Source organism: Zeus faber, assembly GCF_960531495.2.
Source record: "Zeus faber genome assembly, chromosome: 1".
Classification (NCBI taxonomy): domain Eukaryota; kingdom Metazoa; phylum Chordata; class Actinopteri; order Zeiformes; family Zeidae; genus Zeus; species Zeus faber.
Window position 1 is genome coordinate 18,014,458 of NC_137193.1, and position 20,173 is coordinate 18,034,630.

The 20,173-nt window shown below is 44.3% G+C and overlaps 1 protein-coding gene across 2 annotated transcripts in view; it reads left to right on the forward strand.

Moving 5' to 3' along the window:
- Positions 1 to 10,150: 10,150 nt before the first annotated feature.
- The window catches only part of cachd1 (cache domain containing 1), a gene marked incomplete at its 3' end in the record, with an annotated part of 87,505 nt that continues 77,482 nt past the window's right edge, over positions 10,151 to 20,173 (forward strand). For both annotated transcript variants that reach the window (XM_080016689.1, XM_080016690.1), the window contains exon 1: positions 10,151 to 10,584. In XM_080016689.1, the coding sequence (XP_079872815.1) occupies positions 10,348 to 10,584 (237 nt within the window). In that variant the 5' untranslated portion in view covers positions 10,151 to 10,347. The remainder of the gene's footprint in view (positions 10,585 to 20,173) is intronic.

The following is a 20,173-nucleotide window of genomic DNA, read 5'->3' on the forward strand; positions in this document are numbered from 1 at the left end:
AGTCTGGTTCCACTCAGCTTTGAAAATGTAAAAACGTTTCTCCGCACGTCGGGGGGCCCCCCTGGCCTGAGGCGGCGGGGCAGGGGCGTGTGAGGGGTGTGGACTCTGGATGCCGGGGCTCTCGGGGTCACTAATAAAATGAAATAAGATGTGACCGCTGTCTCATGTTCCAAGTAGAGGTATTACTATCAACCAAAAGTGAGATAGCAATGTGTATATGTGTGTGTGTGTGTGTGTGTGTCCGTGTGCATTGTACTACCCACCAGCATTTATAGGACGTTGAGATCCGTTGAGACACAGTAAATGTCCTCGTAATCTCATAATATTGTCCTCATAAATTAGTGTCCTCTTAATCCTAAAAGGGCTTTCATTTCATTTTCAAAATGTAAGAATATGTTATATGCATCTGCTGATTTACTCTCATGATTCAAAAAATGTACAGTGCAGTCTGAATGAAACGTCGAAATAATACCATCCAATATTGTTCTAAAAGGTTTATCCAAATGGCCCTACAGTATAAACCACCTATACCTGCGTGCGTGCCTGGGAATGTACGTGTATGTGTACATATATGTGTATGTGTGTGTCTGTCTGTGTATGTGTCTGTGTATGTGTGTGTCTGTGTATGTGTGTGTTTGTGTTTGTGTATATGTGTGTCTGTGTATGTGTATGTGTGTGTATGTGTGTCTCTGTGCATGTGTGTGTGTGTGTGCGTGTCTGTGTAGGTGTGTCTATGTGTGTGTGTGTGTGTGTGTGTGTGTCTGTGTGTGTGTGTGTGAGTGTGTGTGTGTGTGTGTGTGTGTGTGTGTGTGTGTGTGTGTGTGTGTGTGTGCGTGCGTGTGCTGGGCATGTGTGTGTACGATAGGCCTATGAGAATATAATTAATAAGACAAATGCACATAAATTGAACCTGACTGACAAATGTAACAATAACAAAGCCATTTGATGTGCTAAATTAGAAACTGAAAGGTCTCTTTGGGGAGTTTATCCGAGTTTCAATTTAGCGGAACACCCAGTTCGACTGTACGTGGAGGGTGATGGGGATGATGGTCCGTACAGCGGGAATAATTACATAGGAGGCCCGCCTCAACTCAGCAGGGGGGGGTTCCTGTTGAGTTGGCCGTGGATCAATATTAGATCAATTTTCCTGAATGGAACAAACCTGACGCTGGCCCTTCCTGCAGCTCCCGGGTTCTCATGGCCAACAATGCTACAAAAGGATCTTTTACTCGAGTTCCTTTGAGTGGGACTGTCCATGTTTACAAAAGTTTGACCGCACTCTCCCGATAACAGTCAATTTCGGAGGGAATCTGGTGGTAGGGTGATTTTATTTTATTTTTTCAGCCTCAGCTGGCCCTTTTATCAGATAGGCGGTGTAGGTGGTGGCGTTGGGGGTAGGTTAGCAACAGATAAAGGTTCACAAAAGGACATTATTCATAAGCCATAAGAAAAATCCTGCCATTTGCAATCTCTCTCTCTCTCTCTCTCTTGCTCTGGTCTGTCTGTCTGTCCCTCTCTCTCTCTTATCGTTTCTATTGTTGTATAACACCTTACAGGTGACAACACAGCCTTTGTCATAATTTGCCGGTGTGTGTGTGTGTGTGTGTGTGTTTCACCATACTTGCGAGGACCAGTCTCCAAATTGTCTATTTTTTGGTTTAGAAGTGCTCCAGAAACATGGGTCCTCACCGCCCAGATGTATGAACTCGGGCCTCACTTTGATACCAGTACAAGAATGTGTTTGTGTGTGTGTGTGTGTGTGTGTGTGTGTGTGTGTGTGTGTGTGTGTGTGTGTGTGTGTGTGTGTGTGTGTGTGTGTGTGTGCGCGCGTGCGTGTGTGCATGCGCGCATGTGTGCGTGCATGTGTTCGTGTGTGTGTGTGATTGTTTGTGTGTGTGTCTGTGTGTGTGTGTCTGTGTCTGTGACCTTGTGCATCTCTTTGGAATTATTTGGATCTGGTCATATTCTGGTGTTTTTCCAATATTCATATTCCTGATCGTTACCCTGCGAGACCCGGAGAATTTCACTCGATCCAGAACTCAGGCGTCTCAGCAGAACGCTGCTCCACTTTCTGGTGTTTTTCATCTTTCTCTTTCTCCGTCTCCATCTTTCCTCCCTCCCTCTCTCCCTTCCTTCCTTTCTTCCTTCCTTCACTTTCTTTCCTGCCTCCCATTTTCTCCCATTTATCCATTTCTTCCCCATTCGTCTACTCCTCCTGGTCTCAGGTCTTTGATATCGCATTCGGAGTTAGAGGTGGCTGTATTTTCAGGCAAACACACACACACACACACATAAACACGCGCACAAACAAACACACGCACATGCACACATAAACACGCGTACACGCGCACGCACACACACACACACACACACACACATATTTACACACACACACTCACACACACACACACACACACACACACACACACACACACACACACACACACACACACACACACACACACATACTTCAACATTGCTCATTATCAGTCTCAGCCAGCAGGCTAGGGTTAGTTAGTGGATGTTTTGCTTCATGTTTGTTGTCTGTCAACAGACTTGTATGCACACACACACACACACACACACGCACACGCACACGCACACACACACACACGCACACACAAATATACACTGCTATTTTTTTATACACTTACATCTTTCCCATATGAATTCATTCAAGTCAAAAGTTGATTTCTTCTTTCATTGACACACACACACACACTCACATACACACACACACACACACACACACACACCAGCTCCAGCCTTCAGTCTTGAATCGAGCCAGAAATAGCATCTTTTTTTTTTTTTTTTGACCGGGAATCGGCTTAGACTTCAAAGAGGAAAAAATTGTGATGTTGGAAAGCGAGTGGGTGAGATGGAGGGAAGGAGAGAAGGCGGAGAGAGAGAGAGAGAGAGAGAGAGAGAGAGACGGGTGAGATTGGAGAAAATGGGGGAGGGCAGATCTGATCTGGTGGTTATATTCAGCTGTAAAAGAGGGCGGGTGGGGACGGACGGACTTCAAAGTATTCCGTTGCCATGGCAACTGCGTGTGCCTGCTTTAAAGTGGATCCCCCCCCTCAACCATCCACCAAATGTAATAAATATATTCATAAAAATGGATGGCAAGCGGCAGAGGAGTGGAATCCGTAACGGACCAAACTCCAAAGGCGTCGTCCCTTTGTTTTTCCCCAACATCTCTTTTCCCTCCTTCTCGGCTTGCGCTGGGGTTGTATTTTTTCCCACTTATTATTTCTATTCCACGGAGACGTTATTGATGGGTGTATTGATGAATGGCGCTGCAGCTAATTAAAACCCAACAGGGTAAAGCGGCCGGTGTGATAGTGAAGCCGGTGGAAGTGGGAAGGCTTCGTTTCCATGCTACATGTATGAGAAGCGGAAGGGTGGAAAGGATGGCCCACGTTTATCTGCCAGTAGATGGGAGTCTTGGGCGTGGTGAGGTCCTGTGTGGTCTCCCACCTTCTTTGGCTGCTGTTCTTTGGTTAATAATGTGCCGTCCTGAACTCTTGTCTTTGGTTGTCGATGTTATTTTGTCCTTGATTTTTCCATTGATATTTCCATTTCTCACATGTCATTTGTTGCAGGTTGTGAAAGCCGATCGGAAGCTTCCATCAGTTTGGAGCCCGCAGTTGTCCCTCAGCTGAAACCGTCCATGGTTCACAGCCGTCAGAGCTGAGAGAGCTGTGAGAACATATTGGTCGGGGTAGAGCATTAGGAAAAGGTGACGGGGTCGCCCGGGTCAACGAGTCTTCAACTCCTGGTGGTGGCGGTGGACCCTCAGGACTGTCCGTGACCCTTGACCTCTGCAAGGTTCTCCTTTCCTATAGATCACCACCCTTTCTTCCTCTCTCTTTGAACCTTTTCCCAGTATTAACTCTGATGTTCACCATGTTCTGTCCCTCCATTTCAGCCCCCCCCACCACCACCACCACAGTATCCAGTTCTTCTGGTATGTGAAGACCCTGGGACGGTCCTTCATCGGGGACCTATCTCTCCTCAGAGCTCTTCCTGCCTGATGACGGGCCGGTGCCCGGGGGAGTCTGAGGCCCTTAAGTCGCCCGGGAACGGCAAAGTTGTTTCCATCCAAATCGGTCTCTTTTCCTTTTTATTTCTCTCCAATTTCACCAATGTTATTTACCCAGCTGACATTTCATTTTCCGTCAACGTCTGGAAAGGTCCTGGAACCCTTGTTTGTATAGAAAATTACCCTCTCAGCTCCATTATCCCCCCGAGGTTCCCTGTGAACGAGAACCTTCCGTCAATGCCACGATGTTGCAGACCGGTGACGCTGGCGCTGGAGCCGTGCGCTGGGAGCAGTGAGGAGCATTAGAAGCAGATGTGGCCGCGACATTTCCTGAAGTGGTTTGAGGCTCCGACCCCGAAACCGAGAGAAGAGGAGCGGCGGATTGCTGTGGCGAGCGCTACTCATGCAACGCCGTCCACGACAGCGTCTCGCGAAAGACCCCGTATCCCAAAATCCAGAGCGAAGCACAAGGTCTTAGCAGCAGCAGTTTTAGCAGTTTGGGAGGGTGCCACTTATGTTTTACTTGAAGCTTTTTGTCTCCCACTGGCTCGGAGATATTACCCATCCAGATTGTAGACTCTAGATTATTGGGGCCAATTCTCCACTGGTGTATACAGTGTATTGCAGTTAAAAGGGGCCTCCCTCATCTTTAACAGCTCTTATGGACATTGAATTGGATGCATGTCTCAGGTTCACTGTGACGAACCACTCCCCAGAAGGTGCCTTCGTGATATCTCTTATATCTCTTATCTGTTCTGTCTTCTCTGGGTAGTGGCTGAATAGCAATTCTCAGTGCCGTATGATGCATACTCTGCGTGTCATCTACATGTTGTTGGTTCGCTCGCACCTGTCATCTCTGAATTTGCGTGCTATGCCTCTCCAGCATTATAATACATTAACATGTTATTTTGAAGGAGGAAAAGTGGTGTATCTGTGAGAGCGTAGCGGCGTCTCCGCTGCAGCACTCCACCGCACGCATCTACGGAAGGTGGGAAATTGGCTCCTTTCAGGTTTATCTACACAGGTGAAGAAAGCTCATTTTTAATGGTCGCCTGAGCGGCGGAATCTGATTCTGTGAGCTCTCCTTCAAGAAAACCCCCACAGAAATACGTGCCGCGGAAAGTTAAACATAAGCAGATATTTTTTCCTTCGGTTCCAGTCTTTGTTTTACCAGACACAGAATGTTTGTCGCCATAAAAACAAGCCACTTTTTTTTTTTTTTTTTCCCCATTTTTACACCCACGCAAGGTTTCTCACAGAAACCTTACATTTTCTTGTCCTAATGGGCAAACCCTGCATTCGCAGCTGGATTTGGCTTGAAATACTTTGCTTTGAATTGAAACCCAGTTCGCCGCTTTCAGAGGTGACGTTCAAAATGCGACTCTGAGCCAGTTCCACCTGTTTACATGTCAAAGGAACGTCTCTGTGCCAGAGCTCCCTTTGAAGGCAGATGTAGAGAGCCACAGCTTTGCAACTTTGTTCTAGTTTAAATTGGGCCTCATTTGGGCCCTCTTTAGGTCTCATTTAATATATTTGCCGAGCCTGGAACCTGGACTAATCAGCCTCACTCGCTCCCTTTTTTCGCTGTACTCCTTTATCTTCCCTAACCAGGTGGCATCGTGGGACAAAGCTGTAATTAAAATTATGCAAATAAGAAAACCCAGTCAGACAAATCCTCCTGTCGCTGTTAACCGGGACCCCTCCTTGCTTTCGTGTTTAATGAAGTATTTTTCTCTCAATAAACCGGGAAACTCTGTCCACAGAGATATGCCAATCAGCCAGGGAGTCAGTCAACCAGGCAGGATAAGTTATTTTACAGACAGACGCGGGGTATTATGGCTAAGCTGCTGTCAGAAAGTGATCCAACAGATAAACACGGCCAAACAATAATCGGTGGCGAATCAGCGATACCAAGTCAAACTGCTTGAATGCCCCCGCTGTGCTTTTAAAGCCGACAGTCAGCGGATAAAGGAATGTCCTCTGCATACCTGCTGATCTGAGGTGTGACGTGACTTGTAAATGTGAGGGCTTATGACTGATCGTTAAGGCATGTACATACAGTAGATGTTACCAAACTCTCACATTTAATGTGCGTGCAAGTATGTGAGTGAGAGGTAGGAAGGGAGAGAGGGAGAAGAACTTTGTTTGTATCTTACTGTACATCTAAAGGCGTTGAATTAGATTGCTTCACCAAGCAGATATTTAGAATCCTTTATCGATCGATTTCCGATCATGCCCTATTTTTGCATTCCGGACCCCGCCACCAGCAATGACAGCAACATATAGAGGAGCACATGCATTATGTGCCAGCTAAAGAACAATATCAAATATGGGATTTTTTATTTATTTATTTTTTATTTTTTTTTACAAAGTAATCATACGGATTACCACTTTAAATACAACACTCCTGTTTCACTGACTGTGGCCGGCGTGAAGGAATCTGTGGCTTGTTACGAATCTCTTTCTGACCCTAGGCTCGTTGTCACACCGCTGTGGCCCTGAGCGACTCCTCCCGCCAGGCAGAAACACGTGTGTGTGTGTGTGTGTGTGTGTGTGTGTGGGGAGAGAGACAGAGAGAGAGAGAGAGAGAGAGTTGATTATGTTTTAAAGAAATTCTCCAGAGTCATAAACACTTCCCGCGCTGACACCAGAGCCCTGATGAGGTCACCCAGCCTCCCCTGTGGCCTCGAGGAAACACATACACACACGCGGAGAAAGGAGGGAAGGAGGGCAGAGTGGAGGAGGGAAGAAACGGGAGGACGGCCAGGTTTGAGTCGGGGTCAATTCCACCCTGGTTGTTACGTTGAGGGCCTTAGAATTGTTGAGGAACTTGCATTTCTTCCTTTCACCTTCTGAACATGAAGGAGTGGAAATAGATTGACCCTCATTAAACGCTGGGGAGTTTTCTCCGGAAGCTGATAATGAATGCGCGGCGCGTGCTCCGTGTGGACCGCTCTTCAAACAACCTGGTGTTTGGAAGTGTCTAAAAGCGTCTCCCGGCCATGAAAACATCTTACGGCGTCTCCAGCCAAGGACACAAACAGATGTTGCATTCAGCAGCATAGTGACTTCAGTCAGAACCTCCTGGTCACAGCGGACCGTCCCGCTGCCAACGCTGCGTAGCCACCAAACTCACCGATGCAGACCCGCTCCCACTTCACATTGAGGGTGGTGTTCAAAAAAGGAAGAAAAAAAAAAGGCAGGGTGGGAAGGAGAATGGCCGGTGCGAAGAACGTTGGATTTGAGAGAGGAGTGGTACATGGGTTACATGGTGCTCATGGTCTAAACTTTTATTTTTAAAAACAGGGATAATGCCTTCGCTGACCTTGCTGTCTTTTTTCTGAGTTTTACTCAAATTCAAAATGTGTCTCATTATTACCTTTTGATATAACCCATGTTTCTGGGCATGGGGCGGAGGAAATGTTATTACTCATGTTTGCGTGAATTAACAGAGGCCTTGCTTATATGAATGGGGGGGATTTGTGTTGTTAAAGTGGAAATCCATGTGATTCTTTTGTGAAACAAATCGAATATTTGATACTGTATTTTGTCTTACACTTTATAAGAAATAGCCGGTCCATATATTTGTGCTATGCATGTGCTCCTCTATATGCAGTTTCCATTGTTTGGTGGCGGGGTCCCGGCAAGAATGCAAATATCGTGCATGTGAAAGACGTGAAGGGCAGATGAGGTGAATTGGATAAAGCAGCGTAGATAGTTGTGGTCGGTAAAATGTCAATAAGGATGAAGATTCACAAAATCCACCAGCCACGGATGATCTCATGGATTACCACTTTAATATAAACTTCATAATGGTACTGCGCTTGTGCGCTGTTGCTGTTGCTGCTACTGTTGCTGCTGCTGTTACTGCTGTTTTTGTTGCTGCTATTGTCTGCTGCTGCTATTGTTGCTGCTGGTGACGTCGTTGCTGCTGGTGTTGTCGTTGCTGCTGGTGTTGTTGTTGGTGCCACTAACCTTATACTGTACTTTAACTGGTGTTGTGGTTGCTGCTGCTAACCTTATACTTAACTTAACCCTCGCCTACCTTATACCTAAACGTAACCATCTCTAACCTTATATCTAAACTTAAACATCTCTAACCTTATACCTAAACTTAACCATCTCCAACCTTATATCTAAACTTAAACATCTCTAACCTTATACCTAAACGTAACCATCTCTAACCTTATATCTAAACTTAAACATCTCTAACCTTATACCTAAACGTAACCATCTCTAACCTTATATCTAAACTTAAACATCTCTAACCTTATACCTAAACTTAACCATCTCCAACCTTATACCAAAACTTAACCATCTCTAACCTTATACCAAAACTTAACCATCTCTAACCTTATACCTAAACGTAACCATCTCTCACCTTATACCTAAACTTAACCATCTCTAACCTTATACCTCGACTTAACCATCTCTAACCTGAGTGACTTTTCCGGTTCCAATGAGAGCTCCCTCTTCCTGTTCCTGTGCCGTCTTTGTGGGTGTTGCTGTCTACGTTGCTGCTGCCGTTGTTGCTGTTTTTGTGGCTGCTGCTGCTGCTGTTGTTGGTGCTGTTGCTGTTTTTGCTGCTGTTGCTGTTGCTGTTGCTGCCACTGTAGTTGGAGTCGCTTTTATTGTTGCTTTTGTTGTTGCTTTTGTTGTTGCTGTTGTTTCAGGGGCATTCTTTTGTAATGACCGGCTGACAACTCCGCTCTCTCTTTCTTTTTTGTATTTCTTTGTAAAGCGCATTGTGTTGCCCTGGTATGAAATGCGTTTTATAAATAATGTGTGACTTGGCTTGACTTGACTACATATAGACTATGTATAATTCACACAAACGCTAAAACGCCCCCTACATAGACTACTGTGCTACTCCCCCTGATGTGACAGAGGGTCTCTTGGGAAACTGTGGACCGAGCTTTTGAAGATGTTTCTGGGGAGACCCGGTGATGAGGCCTTTGGCTTTGGGTCTGGGGAAGCGGAAAGCAGGATTCAGCTTCTCCATGATCCCGTCCCGTGGCCAGGATAATGGTGGCACCTCACAGGAACCCATGGCTTTTGGCTTTTTAGACAGGATGAGAAAGCTCCAGATAGCTCCTTCAGACAGTTGAATTTAGCGCTTATCTGCGCTGGATAGCACAGTGCCAGCAAACCTATATGATAGCAAAGCCTGCTCCACAAGCCAAGGTCACCTTTAAGTGCTTTATACGAATGCAAGGTCTTATTTTGGCTGAATGCAACTGGGATTTTTTAATGGTCTGTGGACATGATGAAATTGATAATCAAATTGGTTCATATCCAAAGTAAAAAGAATCCATCTGTGATCTGTGATGTAGACGTGTGGAATTGATGGACGTGGAAACGATGACAGACTATTATCAAATTGCTTAACCCCAATCAATCAATCAATCAATGAATCAATCTCTCCCCTTTTTATGTATTTATTTTTTCCTCCTTTCTAATATTAATGTGGGTGATATATATACACACACACACACACACGCTACAGATCAGTTATTTACTTATTATTGGGATCGACAAGTATATATTTTAGTATGAGTATATATCCTGTATATAGGCTATATGAGTGTGTGGGTGCATGTGTGCATATGTGCGTGTGCGTGTGTACGTGTGCATATGTGTGTGTGTGTGTGCGCGCGTGTAGACAGAACGCTGTGTCATAGACTCAGTTGTAACCGGGCACGTTTACCTTTAGAACGTCACGTTCAATATTAACGTTTACTAACTGCATTTGAGAGCGAGAACATACACTTGTACTTGAGCGGGAAAGTCGACGGGCACTTTCATTTCTACGACAGTAATTGCGTGTCACAACCTCACGCACATCACAAACAAGACTCGCTTTTTAAGGTTATTTGGATTTATTTCGTACTAGTGTCCCCCCCCCCTCCCCCCGCCCAAGTTTCATTTCAACTCCACACCCCGTGACGTCACTACCCCGCCCCGCCCACTTTGTCCCCCCATTGTGATCCGGCTCACACACACTCACACACACTCTCTACTTTACCGGGAGAGCGAACCCAAGCCTTCCGCTCCGCCCTACACCGCTGGATTTATGTTGTTTTTCAGGAATTTCCAGCAAATAAAACACCGCTCCGAGTCGAGGGAGATTCCCACCGGGGGATAAAGGACACCTCTTTTTTTTTTTTTTACTCCGGGGGGTGAAGTTGTAAAAAATAAAAATAAAAATAAATTAAAAGAAAAGAAAAAAAAAAATAGTTTTCCTCTGGAAGTTCCCCCCCCCCCCCCCCTTTCTTCTGCTCATCCAGCCTGGCCGGACCGTCATGGCGGGGCGGGTCGGGGACGGACGCCGGGTGTCGTTTCCTCGTCCCGGCGCGGGGCTCGGGCCGCACCGGGGCATAGCGGTGGCTCTCTGGAGCTTCGTGGCGGCGTGCGCGGTGCTCGGTCCCGGTGGAAATTGCGGAGCCGACACGGAGTTCTCGATCCTGGAGGAGGCTCAAGTTTTAGCCGAACAGATGAAGAAGCTGTCCTCGCAGGAGCTGGGGGTGTTTACCATGCAGGTAAAACGCAGAGAATTTATATATATATATATATATATATATATATATATATATGTATATGTGTCTGTGTCTGTGTGTATATGTGTGAATATATCTGCGTGTGTGTGTATATATTAATCTCTTACTGTTTTGTTGGTTTTCATTCCTCGCACACCAATAACAAACAAAGTTAGTGGGAGCTTTATTTATAGAGTTCTTTTTTTTTTTAAACGCAGTCTTACGAGCTACCAGCCGGACAAATTGGTTTTTTTTTTAAAAGGGCTACGGGAAGAAAATAAAAATAAACCGACAAAAGATGAAAGTACAAAAAAAGACCTATCTATAAAATGCAGGGGGGGGGGGACACACGGTTATGAAGTTCTTTACAAACAAAAAAGTGGCATAAAAAGGAACATGGTGGAAATCACATCAAACCGAATGGGCATAAGACGAAGGTACAACTGTATAAAAAGCCCCATCGATATAAATGCAGAGAGAACACACACACACACACACACACACACACACACACACACACACACTAGAATTGAACACTGGTTTTGTATTTTTCATGTGTTAGTCTCACCGCAGTTCCTCCAAAATGTCACGTTCTACGCTCCGAACCGGGAAGTTTTCGCGATACGCGGTCCAGTGCTTCTCAAGCTGCGGACCGGGGACCCCCCCCCGTGGGCCCTTCGAGAGCTTCCAGGGTGTCCCCAGCGAAACGATTCGGTCCCAACTTTACCCTCCATTCCATTAACAAGACGCCATTGCCATTAGAGAATGGTCTTGATCAGTCTCACTCTCATCTCTCTTGACTACTATATTACTCGGAATGCCCGACATGGAAATTTCGATTAATTAATCAAATCTGACGATAAAAAAAATACCTCTCAGAATAAATCTTAATCTGACTCTTATCAAATGGGGTCTGTGGCCTAATGCTTATAAAATTGAAGGTCCTCCATATCAAAAAGGTTGAGAATCGCTGTTCTAGGTCATGCACATTTTTTACTCTTAAAATCACGAGTGCCTCCTGATTGTGTTTTTAATCATTTCAAACAGGCTATCTGTTGCATTCTTGAATTCTGTTTTGGAGGTGTGTGAATGTGGGGGAGGGTTCTTTGAACTTCACACGGCACTTTCAGTGCCCCACATTTCAATAACAAACCAAATTGTTCTCAGTTTAGTACGTCCTCATGCATCAGCCACTAAAATCCTTAGAAAGTGCAGCTCATTTGGCTTCTGGCCTTGGATCTACGCCCTAGAGCAGCACCAACCAACTATTAAATTGTATAAATTATTGTGTTGGCACATAACTATTGTTTTTGACGATAAGTGATAAGTGAAGTAGCTATGTGTACGTTTGTAGAACCTCTCTATTTCCTGTGAAAATTCCCCTTTATATATCACCTGTTTTCGCAGTGGATTTATACATACAAATCAACTCAAAAAACTTACTACACTATGTGTAAAAAGTTATTTTACAGTGGTTACAAACCATTGTGGTCCTTCTAAGCAGATCTGCTAAAGAGCCACCAAATGGCAGGCGGTGCAGGGCTGGCGTAATGTGAGGGTGGGGTAGGGGCTTTAGCACTTCAGAGGCACGGGGGCTCACAGAGGCTGAACACAGAGGCGAGGCGGCAGGGGGCCCCGGCCCCAAATGGTGTTTCATCTTCTCCTCTTCCACACTGCGTTTCCTTCATCCCAGCTCCGGGAGACGGCTTTTGAGGGCCGCCTCTGATCTCACCCGGATCTCGGTTTGTCAGCGGTCACCATCCCTCCGAGCGAGGCTCTGTGGCTCGCTCTCTTTCTTTTGACGTTGCAGCTCTCATTAATTTTTGTGCATTTCTCTCTCTCTCTCTCTCCCTGTCACTGTGATTCGCACGCTTCTCACCAACATACGTGAGAAAATAACTTCTGTTGCTGTCGTTTCCGTCCTTGTTCTTTCTAGTCCTCTGTAACCCTTTCCAAGGCTCAACTAAAATAGTTATGTCTTGGCATTTTGGTTCGAAATTTCAGATTATATGTGCTCTATTTGCGACAGACCCCATTCCGCATTAAAATTCCATCTTGGAGGGGACTCAGCCATCATTATTGGGTTGACCGTCAGGTTATTTTATAAAACTCTCATGGTTCGGTTTGGTTGAAACTAATTTAAAATAGAAGGTTCGGTTTGGTTTCGTTTAAGCTAATTTGGATTTGATTGAAGCACTAATAAATTGCCATGAATGGGACAAACCAGATTCCTCCAAAAGCAGGACGTCCATCCAGTCAAAACAGTCTGGTTTGCCCAAGAAAACACAGGCAGGAATCTGCCCGCCGCGCTGGCAGTGTCGACACCTGTGCTGGTGCTTGAAAGCGGCCAGAGAGTAATTTTGCAGGTGTGTAAATGGAACTGCAGACTCCTTCGCTCCGTATACAAGAAGGGCGGATGTTTTTCTTTTTACGCAATGATATTGGGCGGCTTTCCCCTCTCCCCAAATACAGAATGAACTCTTGGGGTAACAAAGCAGCCACCATATCATCTCCATTTTGGGTGTCATATTTTCCCCCCGTGCAGCCCAATTCTCATTATCTGGCAGATGTGTAATTTGAGGCCAACTCAGACTTTGCCTGTGCTTCGCAGGCTAAAATCTGTGCCAGCTCTCTCGATGAGTCGGTCAACTTTTAAGTATGGGTGTTTTTGATTCACTCCTTTGAAGTGAATGTATGTTTCTCACTGGGATGTTCATTTGAGTGCATTTTAGGTTTCATACTGTTCATGCAGTTCCTTTCTAATACACGTTATTCAAGTTAATGGACAATTCTAAGCAGTTCCTTCTCTGTTAATATTAAATGCACCATTTCACAAATGTGCATTTGATCCGGTAAACACAATATCCAAAATTGTTATTCTGCTTATAATTAGGACATCGCTGTGGTTTTAGAAGGCAACCAACCCTATAACCTATTATCAAGATGTAACAAATTTTTTCTTGGAATTGTTCCAGTTAAGCAAGAACCAGGTGGAACAATTGTCATGGAGTGCGGCCACTATTTCTAAGCATTTAACACATTTTCGGGCTCAACACAACACAGTTTTAGGAACATTAGGGCCATGATTTCTTGAAAATTTGGACACACCTTAAGGTTTCACTTAGCAGACTAGCAGTAAAACCCTGTGTAGTCAGAGAAAGATCACTTATCATCCGGGAAAACAAATCCAACCCCCAATTACACTGCCCCTGAAATTGGCAGATTATTTACAGAGGTAATGCATTCAGGTTTCTTTAATGGAATCCCTAGCCATCGTTCTGTTGTTTTGAGAAGTGGTTGAAGTCCCAGTAACCAGAGGAAGGGGGCTAGAGGGGAAAACTTTGGTTTGTTTTGCCGGCTTGTTCAGCTTCCCGCTCTTTTAATTGAGTATTGATAGTAAGTAATAATTGATAGATTGATGTGTGTCTGGTGGATTGGAAGATGGGGGTGTTGGGGGCTTGTACAGGAAGGATAAAATTGAGGCAGCCGTGGCCCCATCATTAGGCAGTGATTTTTCTGGGTTGGGTTCGGTCCAAGTGTAACACTATTTGAGAGGCTATCAGTGTGTCCCACTCTTCGCTCGGGTGTTTTCTTTCCCTTCGCCTAGACGTTTTTGGTTCGCCCCGTTCTTCACGTCTGTCACACTTTTTTACTCCTCTTCATAGTTTCACTTCTTTTCTGCAAGTATACTGCAACTCTGCCAAGGTATTTTCTTTGTATTACCTTGTCATCTTTTACATTCATCTGTTCTTCTCGCCTCCTCTCGGTTGCTCGTGCTCCCGCTCTGTTGTGGTGGGATTGCAGGGAGGCAGAGGGGAGCGTGGGCTTACAGATGTGTGCAGACGGACATCAGAATTCCTGCTAGGATCTCTGCAGCCCGGCTTCAAAGCCTCCGTGCCGCTTTGCATTCCCTCCATGGCCGTGCGCTCATACACTGCGATTACCAGGAGCTTTATGTGGAAAAGCCCTTTGTTTCCTCCCCTCTCTCTCTTAGTTTTCCTCTCGTTTTCCGCTTCTGTCATGGCCTCTTTAATTGCCTCTGCTGCTAACCGTATATGCATCCGCTGCTAGATGTGTGCACGCTATACACCTAGTTGTGAACTCCATTTTTTTTTAATGGAATATTCCTGTGACTTTAGGCGGCTCAATTTGGAGGTTGATGTTTTGTTGAATAGAGGTGAAATGGTGAGTCACGGGCGTTGGTAATGTTTCTTGCTGAACAGAATAAATAATGGCGCTATTTGAGGATGAAATGTTTGATGTCCTTTGCAAAGGTAAAATTATTGTTTCCTATGAAAGCAATTTTCTGCACATTGTCGTGATTGCTAAGAGGTATAGCCTCACTTTAGAGAGTGTGTGTGTGTGCGTGTGTGTGTGTGTGTGTGTGTGTGTGTGTGTGCTTCAGCAATGGTCATTCCACTTCAGCAATGGTCATTCCATAGACCACCGCGTCTATTGTCAGTGCTACCTTCCTCTAGCAGCCCCCGTGTTTCTCAAGGCACCACAAAACACTGCTGCTGCTCCTATTCATTAGAGGTTTGAACTTCTACTGACTGAGCCTGAACCCCCACCACACCACCAACCTCCTCCCAAGTGACGCTGAAGTTTTGCCCTCTTTGTCTTCCCGTTGCTATTGGCTGTGTGGGAAGTTTGAGTTATCTGTGCCACAGGTGCTTCGCATTATCCTGACTCTTATACATTGCACGTTTATTGCAGATCTTCTGCTCTCCTGTCTGACCGTAAATCTCCTCTGTGCCTCGCCGGTTTATGAGTCCTCTTTGGCTGAGCTGTGACCTCTTCTCCTGTGTTCTCTTTCCATCTAAAATGTTTTTTTTCCCCTCTTTCTTTCCAGGCTGTTATTGAGAATTTGCGCCCCCCCCCCATTTCCCTTCACGATTTCTCACACAAACAGTTTTTTCGGTTTTGTGTTCAAAGATATCAGTATGCAGTCATAAGTAATTAAAAATTCTGGATTTTCTTAAATTTTGACTTGTTTAAATGACTAGGTGGTATAATGACTGTTTCAACACACTAGGACCTGTTGTTTATTTTTTTTTTGAGTAAAAATGGTAATATTTTGAAGATATTTTTCCTGCCTAAAGCAGCAGGGTGCAGTAGCTACATTCACACCGTTCATAGACTGGGAGGGGGGCAGGGGTGCATATCAATCTTTAAATATGTCTGGCTTCTCCCAGAACCCCATGGAAACAGCTCTGCTTTCCAAAACATGTTCCCCCTATCTCCCATGTCCAGTGCATCAGCGAGGCCACTGCTCGGTCCACGATTTCATTAGATGTGGGGCTCCTTGTGTGTGTTTTGGCTCGGCTCCAGCTTAAGAGTCGCTTAGGGCTCCCCATGAATCAGCCCGCCTCTACACCCCAGTGTCTCACTCTCCAGTGTCCATCACAGACATGCACACACACACTTAAAATCTTTGCATTGTCAGCTGAAGCCAAATATACAATGTTGCTCTCAGGCTGAAACCTTCTGAGAAAGATACAGCATTTTATGACAATGCGCTCTTCAGTGTCTCTCTTAGAAAATGATGCCCATCAGTTACTCCGGAGCAGCAAATTTTTGCCCATTTGTGAGATGCTTTTACGTGCAAAATACATCCCATGAAGACAGCACAATTGCATTTGAATCACTACTCAAATGTAGCTACTCTGTTTGACTGGCCAAGGTATGTCTGAACGGTTTTCAGATTTATTTCATTTGGAGTCGGGCATAATCAGACCTTAAGGGAAGCGGTGAACTGTGGGCCGGATTTAACACCAGGGTTTAAAGAGTCCAAGTCAGATTCTTTATGTTTTTTATACAAATCCATCTGGCCCTAATCCAACAAGTATCTTGAAAGAGGAATGTATGTGTGTTTAAGGGGATTTTATTTCAGACAGCGGCGTATTAATTTCTATCAAATCTGGTTCCTGCTTTTTACCAGACTAAATACAGTCTGGCTGACTGTCTCTTGGTGGCTTTGGGACTGTGGTGAGTTCTGATGTTCTCTCCTTTTCTACCAGCTGTTGTGGCTTAAATCAGTGGGGGCAGATTCAGCTAAATCATTTATCTGACTGCCTTTTGATGCCTCTCACACATTTCCCCACTTAAGTAGGGCCCATTTTTGTGTATGGTCTCCACCAGAATGTTAGTGGTTTAACAGATGCCTCTGTGTGTTGCCCCCCTTTTTCTTTTTATTATTTATTTATTTTTTTATGTTTCTGGTTTTGCAAACACTCATTCTTCCTTTCACTCTTTTGTGTCTGGTTCTGACTTGCTCCTTAGATGCCGTCCTGTAATAAGGACCATATATATATATATATATATATATATATATATATATATATATATATATATATATATATATATATATATATATATATATATATAACATTTTCTCTTCTACACTATACTGCTAGATAGCAGTATAGTACACAATAATACAGCAAAACACAAGAGGTCTGGAAAATTACAACTTGCTAGCTTTATCTGTTTGGACTAAGTTAAACATCGAGGCAATTTGTAGTGTGTGTTTGCTTTATGTTGGGTTTTATTGTAAAAAATATTTTTGTTGCAATAGAGTATCTGAATCATCTTATTTGGGTTCTACTTTGGAACACATAGGACGGTCTCCAGCAACAGAATAAAAGCTTAAATAATGTTTTTATGGAGAGGAAGCATCGTATTTTACAGAAATTCTGAAGGTTTCACTGCTTCTGTTTTTAACTGTGAATATAAAACAACATACAATACTCAGACAAAATGTCTGTACTTTATTGTAAATATAAACAAAGAAAAATAAGATGTGTGTTTGGGAAAAATCTTTTATTATGAAGCTGTGTTATAGGAGCAACTGTGCAATTGTGTCGACTTAGGATCACCCACCAATCATAGACGATCTTACGGATTTTCACTTTAAAGGAAAACTTTGTGCCAACTTAATAACAAAAGCATTTTTAAAAGCGAAAATCCTCTAAATCCGTTGTTCAGTGATGCATTTGAAGTGTCTAACGGATGTATGGCTCAGGTGTTTTTTGGGCCCTACTCCCATGTCCTTCCATTGAAGATTATATGGTATTTCTGCTTCCTCTCAATGATCTAGTGCTAATCTTATCCGCTGAGCACAGGGTAAAGGGGAGCAGCTAATCCGTCCTGCTACCCAGTGAGGGTTTTGCTAACTCTCCCCTCCATCCATTAAACAGCAGAAGTAATTAACTGGCCGTCCTCATCGTCTCACTCTCACTTGCTTTCCTTACATACCTCTTGTTTTTTTCCCTCCTGTTTGTTCTCTTTTTGTTGTCTTCATTCATTAGGTCTCTCTCGCCCCCCCCCCCCCCCCCCCCCGCCGCCCCAGACCCCCCCCCCCCCCAATGCTTCCCCACAAAAAAAAACAGATAGAGAAGAGGATATTTCATAGCCGTCCAGGCTTTTGCATTTTTCTGTGTGTGCAAATCCTTGTTTCTCAGCCAAGCGACCCCCCTCCCATGCCACTATGGTAAGCTCGCCCCTCCACTCAGCACAGAGAACAAGCCTAAAATGAACTCTCCCTCAAAAGAGAAGTGAAAAGGGGGCAGGGAGAGTAGGGAGAGTAGGGACGAAAGTGGGTGGGCAAAAACTTATTTGGGGGGCGGACTAAAGGGTAGAAGGAGAACCAGTGAACACTCCATCCGGGGACAATAGGGTTTGTAATCTATCGCAACCCCCCCCCCCCCCCCCCCACACACACACACACACACACACACACACACACACACACACACACACACACACACACACACACACACACACACAGGCCTGCAGTGGAAGCTTTGCATTTTCGATGAGGAGAGCGACTCCAACTGTGAGGTGAAAGATCGCAGTGGGTTTCACCGCAAGTGAAAAGCAAAGGGATTACACTGTGTCGCCATTCTGGGATGGGGAAAAAAACAACTCCTCAGTTGTTGAGAAATATTTATATTTCTATATTTGTTTATGGTCTGGAGGTATTTCTAATTATTATTATTATTATTATTATTATATTCGATATTTAAGGGTTTTATGATTTGATCTTGGCGTTACCTTTTCAATGAAGATGATCTATACAACAGCAGACTTGGCCTGTTCTCAAGCATGTCTGTTCTTCTCAAGCTCATTCACACAGATCGCAATGGCTGTCAGAACAGTTTGTATCCTGCTCTCTGATGCTTGGAGATCAAATTCCTCTTCATTAGTCTTCACACCCTCCTGCCCCCTCACACTCTCGGGTCATGGGGTTGTAGAGGCCGTCTCAGTTACTAATTACTGCTGCCTCCCCAGTCACTCTGAAACTTCAGTCTGATCTAATGCACAAATAAAGTGAGACCTGCCCTCGGCACACCTTATTTTTATGTTTTTTAGTAATGTACAATTGAGCCCAAATCAATTTTACCTCAAGTTGCTGTTTAAAGTAATTAACGAGTGTTTTGTGATGATTGCAACCAAATGCTGAATTTGTTGCAGTGGTTTTTGCTGGACAAAAACACGAGGCAAATAAAACCCATGTTGTGTTTTTTGGAAAAACACTGCGAAACAATACCTATCAGATGGTAGTTATTATGGTTATTGTGATTACGGAAAGCCGTAAATGCCTCAAAGGAACAAACCCATGACCCACAAAAAGCTTAATGTGACACAACAAAATGTGGCTACAGCAGCCGCAGCGTTACATGATTGGGATCTAGATGTCACCGGTTGCTGTTACACCAGGCAGTTGCTGTTTTAATTTACATTTTTTTTTTTTTAAGTCAACTTCTGTGGTTAAATTTGTTTCAGAAATGATTGTTGCCTCTCAGCCTAGAACTATTGACTTTTTCCAACTCTAATGGATTTTCATCAAGCAACTCTTGGTCCGGACTATTGAGAATATTGCCAGTTGGAATGAAAGCAGCAGCCAAGCGTGAATGTTTACAGATGTTGGTGGTTGAAAGATTGATTGATTAAAACTCTGTCCTCGGGGACCGTCTCTGTGCTTCTAACGGAGTTTTGTTCCCCAAAGGATCCAAGGATTCCCACTGCAGGAGGTGATTAGAAGACAGTCGTAGAAAAGGCATTTCATAAAAAAAAGTTTGTTTTTTGTGCAAATAAAGGCTAGTGAAGGTGCTACGCATTACCCAATCAAAATACTTAATGGAACACGCATGTTGAATCCCTATGGCCAAATGCAGGCAAATTAGCTTTTTTGAGAAGTACAAATTTGTTTTCAGTGTTCGAGGAATCAAACAACATTAAGATCCATAGCAGACCTGTGATATTTTCTCAGATGCGTCTGCTTTCCTCAACCGAAAAATGAACATAGTCCTTCCTGCCGTTTACTTGCTCATTCACAGCCATTAGTGAATGCAATTGGTCCGGAAACAGAATCCGAGCACTTATCCTTTTTAATTTTCTCGGCCGGTTGTAACGTAAAACTTTTTCACCAGGAGACACGTGGGTAAAAATGTGTCTGATGCAGACTCAACAGAACCTGACCTTAGCACTCATATAATAAAATGTTTATGAGTGGAGGCAGGTTTATACACCTTAACCGTTGTCTCCCATCTTTCTCTTCTCTGATTCTACATCTCCTCCACGGCTTTTT